The sequence below is a fragment of the Oreochromis aureus genome, linkage group 17 (genome assembly GCF_013358895.1).
Source record: "Oreochromis aureus strain Israel breed Guangdong linkage group 17, ZZ_aureus, whole genome shotgun sequence".
Lineage (NCBI taxonomy): Eukaryota > Metazoa > Chordata > Actinopteri > Cichliformes > Cichlidae > Oreochromis > Oreochromis aureus.
The window spans coordinates 1500164-1506163 of record NC_052958.1 but is presented as its reverse complement, the minus strand read 5'-3'; the positions used below and the strand labels follow the sequence as shown (position 1 = coordinate 1506163).

The window sequence follows — 6000 nt, the reverse complement described above, 5'->3', positions numbered from 1 at the left end:
ACGTTTGGGAGAGGAAAAAAAATAACAAGCGATGCGAAGCAAAAGAGCACAAGACTCCATCTGACTATCTTACAGTTACTTTCGCTTATATGCCCTTTATCTGGAGGGCGAAGATCTAAAATGCACTCTCAGTTTTTCATCTCCATACTCCCACAACCCTTGTAAATGCATCAGAAGAGCGGAATACTACAAAATATTAAATACTCTTGAAGAGAAATGAAAAAATGAGGCTGAAAGGCATTTCAGTGGACACTGAGAGGAAAAAACAAGTATCTGCAAAACAGAACAAAACAAAAATGTGATAAAAGACTGTTTTGCATGAGGGTCTAGTGAACAAATCCGTTCTCCTCCTTTCCCATTTTGCCAGAATGAAAATAATCCTAAGAATAGTTGGGATTCATAAGAGATAGGTATTGCACAGACACTACCCATATTTCATCATTTATTACACGGCTAAAAGAAAAAAAATGACTCAAGTAGTCCAAATAACGACAGGCAGAAGACAAGCAACGTGTGGTGGGTTCCATTCCAAACAGGCTTCTAACGCGTTACCTTGGCACGAGTCTGTTAGGTCTATACGTAAAACAGGGAATTGAACCGCTTCTTCGTGGCGGGGTCCTTCACGTTGACTTGGCCATATGGACACTGGGGGAGACGGGAGATAAATAAGCGCCGGTTAACAGCTGCATGTGGAGCAGAGCTTTAGTCACACTGAGAACGACACATGAGAAGCAGATAGAGCAAAGGAAAAAAAGGACGGGACAGAGTCGGATAAGGACAGGGGGAAGACGGGATGGGATGGGACGGGGCGAAAGCAAAACCCAGAGCAAGGATGGAGAGTGGACACACGAGACTCAGTGGGACAGAGCAAAGCAGAAATGAGCAGAGCGGGGCTGACACCGTCAGAAACCCACAGCACGTCTGTGTATTTGGTTTGTTACACACGGATGAACCACTCAGCTTTGCATTTCACCATCACCGATCCTCACTCTGGAAACTTTAAACCAGCAGAGGTCAGAAATGATGCTGATAAACTAGATCTATCCCCAGACTCTGAGCAGATGAGCCTTTTTGTTAATGCCACGCCCCCCCAAGTCTGTATCACAAAGTCAAACCTAGAATTTAATCTTAACCATATTTACTGCTGTGATTGTTGCCAGTCTCAGCTAAATGGTCACGAATAATTATTATTATGATGCCTGTGTTTCCTCAGGACTGGACTAATTCAGCGTGCATTGGTCTCACGTGCAACGGTCCAAAAACGCGACCGCGAGGCTCCTAGGGCCTCGAGCTTGGTGATCAGAGCTCTGATTATTTTAGTGAAGTCGTACATCCGTATAAAACGTGCAGGTTATTAACGTCGTCGCACCAAAGCCTGTCGGTGGTTCTTGGTTCTAGCCTGAAGACCGAAGGAGACTGTGGACCGCACTAACTGTTTAAAACATGTGAAGAGCAGCTCGATCCTTATTTGTACAGGCTTGACTTTAACTAGCAAATATTATTGTTGTGTTTTAATATTTGCATTTTTATTTGTTGATCGTTGCTGTGCAGCACTTTGTGATCCTTATCTTGAAAGGTGCTATTATAAAGACATTTTACACACTTATTACGTTTGTGATCTTACATATTTCGATGCAACGTACTGGACCATCTATTTTGTTTTATTTCTATTTTGTTCCATCCATGTGCACGAACAGAAAGCAGCCTGGAAACTAACACACTGCGTTATTAGCCCTGTTAGCTCATCCTTTTCAACACCATGGAAGCTCCAACCCACCAAACCTGCTTTTGTTTCATGTTTTATGCTGAAAATAAATGACGAACGTTGGTCAAAACTGCTCTGGCAGAACCACGCTTTACAAATGAGGTCGGTTACCGTTGGAAACAGACGGGCTCAAACGTACAGGGTGGGAAAAACACGGCAGAGGACAAAAACAGGGAGAAAACCAGTAAAAACAAAGAGCTCACGTGTCTGCACGCGCTGCCGCAGCACTTCCCTCTCTGAAGGTGGGCATACTCTGTGAACACCTTATACCCGCTTGAAGGGTCAACGTACATCTGCTTCTTTGCCTGAGCATAATGAAGATATTATCATTCAATTAGAATGACACACAAACACATGTGGCGGGATGTGAACCGTGCACACAGAAATACATACGATACATATACTCACCCAAACACAAAGACGCCTGCAAGAAAAATAGAGCCTAAGAACGTATACAGAGACAGATTGCTGTGGTTCAAGGAGAAGAAGGACTGGGTGACCTCTAAGCATAGAAACAGATGTAAGACACCCTCATTCTTAAGATATTACTAATTAATTAGCGTGCAATTCAGTAGGTGAGAATACGCTATGACTAATCAGCTGGTAGCCCTGCAATCTGCACGTCGTTCTGACAATTTTCAGGATGGTGAAAAATCGACTTTACAGACAGTCGTTGTTTTATTTGGTGCAGTTATTCGTCTTGCATAGGCACAAAAACACCTTCTGTAAGTGGAAAAACCCTGAACTCCTCTGCCATCCCTTAGGAAGTTCCAAAATGTCATCTCTCAGTCTGTTTCAAACTGAGAGCCACTAGTTGGTGAGCTTTGACAGGCCACAAAGGGAAAAAGGCCCCAGGCCCTTTGGTGACACGGCTTGTCATTTCACATGCCATTGCAAGGCCACATAGTGAAGCTGGCATAGCTGGGCCCCCTCTGTATTGTAGTTTTCCCACCCAGGCCCTACCGCTCTCCTCAGGTCGCGGCCAACTTGCCTCAACTTCATCCACACTCCGAAGCACAATATTTACAACAGATAAGCCTAAAGGCATGCGGGTGACACCTATTCGCCGCTGTCATCAGCACAGCTCGCTGGTTCTGCTCCATGGAAGAGCAAGTGAGATTTGGTGAAGATGATGGATCTAGCACAAACAATCAGCATCATTTCTCTGAGGCTTTTGCAGCAGGCAGGTATTCTCCTCTGTGTGAAAGTTCACAGCAATAACAGGTGGACACAGACACCTCCTACGTTCAGGCGCGGTTTTGCACTTATTTCCGATACCTACACTTTCACTGCAAAATAATTAACATGTTTATCTCGGGTTAGAATGGAAAGACTGAGTCAAAAATCATTAGTGGTTTTATCCTCCTAAATGTCACTTGGTTAAGGACTCGGGGGACGTGGAGGAGGGTTGGGGGCACCGCCCTGGGAACAAGAAGGCCCCGGAGATGTTATCATGCTGTTAACATACAGCGGCTAGTTTTAAAACATTATGCTGGTATTGGTCCAGATTATTTACATCATTGTGGACTATTGGATATTTTAACTTTTTACTGGGTTTAAGAGAGAAGACTAATAAAAAACCCAGTTCCAACGAAAAATGTTGGAGCCTGAAAAGTAAGAAGAACTAAAAAGAAACAACATTTTATCAGTAATCAGGTCAACTGGCACCAGGTCAGTAAGATGAGTGGGCATAAAAAGTGCGTCTTAGAGAGGCAGAGTTTCTCAGAATTAAAGACGGGCAGAGGTTCATCAATCTGCAGAAAGTTACGTTTACAAATTGTGAAACATTTTTTAGAATAATGCCGAAAACAGTGAATATCTCATCATCTGCAGTGCATAATATCAGAATATTTGGAGAATCTGGAGAAATCTCTGTGCGCAAGGTACAACACTGAAAATCAATAATAGATGCCCGACATCTTCTGTCCCTCAGCCAGAAATCCCTGTCTGTGAACACAGTTCAGCCTGCCGTCCACAAATGCAGGTGAAAGCCGCAAAGAACAAGATATAAGCGAACATGATCCAGAAACGTCTTCTCTGGAAATCTGCATTTGCAGGTGACACTTTCCTACTTTGAGGGAAAGCAGGAATCTTTTGTCAGACCAAGAATGAAATTTGAAAATCGTTTTGAAAAACATGGACACTGCATACTCCAAACTGGAGCTCAGTTCAAAAGCCTGCATCTCTGATGGTATAGGAGGGCATTAGTGCCGATGGAAGCGGCAGCTTGTCGTCCATACGACACTGCCAAACTACGTACGCCATCTATTACGACCGCAGGCTTCATAGAAGCAGAGGCTAGGTCCTGAACTGACCGGGTCCAGACATTTCGCCAGTTGGAAACATCTGGAGCATCGTGAAATGAAAAGTACAACAAACGCCCAGGACTTTCGAACTGTTGTAAATCACACAATTTAAAGCGTGTCGATATGGTCGAGATGACCTGCTGAATTAGAAACTGGACATCAGGTTGATTTAAGTGACTCTGAAGAATTTTTGGTGACAACGGGAAGATTGGAAAAATCATCATTCTTGATTTCTGCTGTGCCATTCAGATCGTGGGGTCGGAATTTGGCACAAACATCCATTCTGCCTTATCTAAGTGGTTCAGGTGTAACGCTGTAAACGCCACAGCCTATCCAAGTACTGCTGCTGACCAGGTCCCTCCCTTTATGACATGTGTATTCCTCTTGTAGTGTCTCGTTCAAGCAGAATGGCGTGCCGTGTCGCACAGCTCAAAGCCTGAACAGAACAATGAGTTCACTGTGCTCAAATGACTCCACGGTCACCAGATCTCAGTCCAACAGGGCACCTTTAGGATGTGGTGCAACAGGAGAGCCACATTAAGGATGTGCAGCCAAATCTGCAGTGACTGCGTGAAGCTATCCTGTCAACAGGGACCAGAATCTCCGAGGAACTTTTCCAGGAATTAGTTGAATCTGTGCCACGAAGAATGAAGACAGTTCCAAAGGCAAAAGGGCTTTAATCTTAATTTAGCCCGGTACATTTAACATTATTCTATCAGCTGCTACACTCACTTCACATATTATTCCATCCAGTGCTGATGACCTGTCACATACAACACTCACATTCTAAACTTGTACTTTGTAACCATTTTTGCAACTGTTACTCTGCCGTTCTTGGTCTAAAGTAAAGGCTCTGCGTTGGTTCTGCAGCCCTGCAGTTCGCCCAGTCCCAGAATTATCATCATTTCTTTGCAAAGCGCGTGTAATTAATCACCCGTGGATCTGCGGTCCGATTGTGCTACATGACACGATTGGCTGTCTCTGTGATGCGTCTTACCGCACACGCTTGTCTATGGATTCTGTGGATGGCCATCTCGCCCTCTGTGAACTTTCCCGCGGAGGAGGGGTCGTTTTCGCCCCCCGCGTCGCTGACGTCAGCTGCTCTCGTGCCTTCGTCGATCTGTGACGCGCCGCTGTTCGCCGGTGGCTCTGAGCTTTCTCCCGACAGCTTTGGCATCGACATCGTTACGAGTCGTTTATTCAAGTGGAAACAGAGACGAACGAGTCTGCTGACAAACGCTTCACTCGGGTAGTTTTTGCAAAGCATGCTTCTGCGAAAAACCACTTTATCTGCAATTTACAAGCAGGGAGAGGCTTTTATTAAGAGAACAACTTTGCCACTGTGTAAAGAAAGACGCGAGTTCTGTGGAAAAGGGAAAGAAACGCGAATGCGCCTTTCCCCGTTCATCTTATCTACACTGTTCAGATCCAGCCTCTCTCCATGTTGCTGCACAGAAATGTGTTTTACTTCCTCGTCGGCCTGGTCACATGCCACCAATGTGACCGTCACGTAACTCCGACCCACCGGCTCATGCAGCGCCTCTGCTGTTTGAAAGCTGCCACTACACGGCAGCTTTCCACTGGAGAAGTCCACTGTTAGAAAAAAAATCACCAAAAAACACAGACTTAAAAAAATAATTAATGAAAAAGCGGTGAGCTACTGGAGCGTTATTATTCAGAGATAAACAGAGGCCATGTTTTTTGTAGCCTCTGCTGTAGCATGGGGGTCAAGACGATATCAGCAGCAACATTTTTTATGTACATATATTTCTTGGGACTACAATTAGCTTTCTATTAAAACCTTTAAAGAACTCATCCATCCGGGTCGTGGAGCCTATCCCCTATGTCTTAGGGAGAGGGAGAGTACACCCTGGACAGGTCTGTGGTGGAATTGAACCCAGGATCTTCTTGCTGTGAGACAACACTACT

At 44.8% G+C, this 6000-nt stretch overlaps 1 protein-coding gene across 2 annotated transcripts; it reads right to left on the bottom strand.

Moving 5' to 3' along the window:
- Positions 1-429: 429 nt before the first annotated feature.
- Positions 430-5564, bottom strand: c17h1orf53 (chromosome 17 C1orf53 homolog). 2 transcript variants are annotated; one of them, XM_039600682.1, is made up of 4 exons: positions 5069-5564; positions 2174-2233; positions 1969-2070; positions 430-645 (listed from the first exon to the last, which is right to left on the bottom strand). In XM_039600682.1, the coding sequence occupies exons 1-4, from the start codon at positions 5336-5338 to the stop codon at positions 574-576; spliced, it is 504 nt and encodes a 167-aa protein (XP_039456616.1). In that variant the 5' UTR covers positions 5339-5564; the 3' UTR covers positions 430-573. The 2 variants fall into 2 exon arrangements, with proteins under 2 accessions (XP_039456616.1, XP_031595608.1); XM_031739748.2 differs by lacking the exon at positions 2174-2233 and having other exon boundaries at positions 5069-5561.
- Positions 5565-6000: the final 436 nt, after the last annotated feature.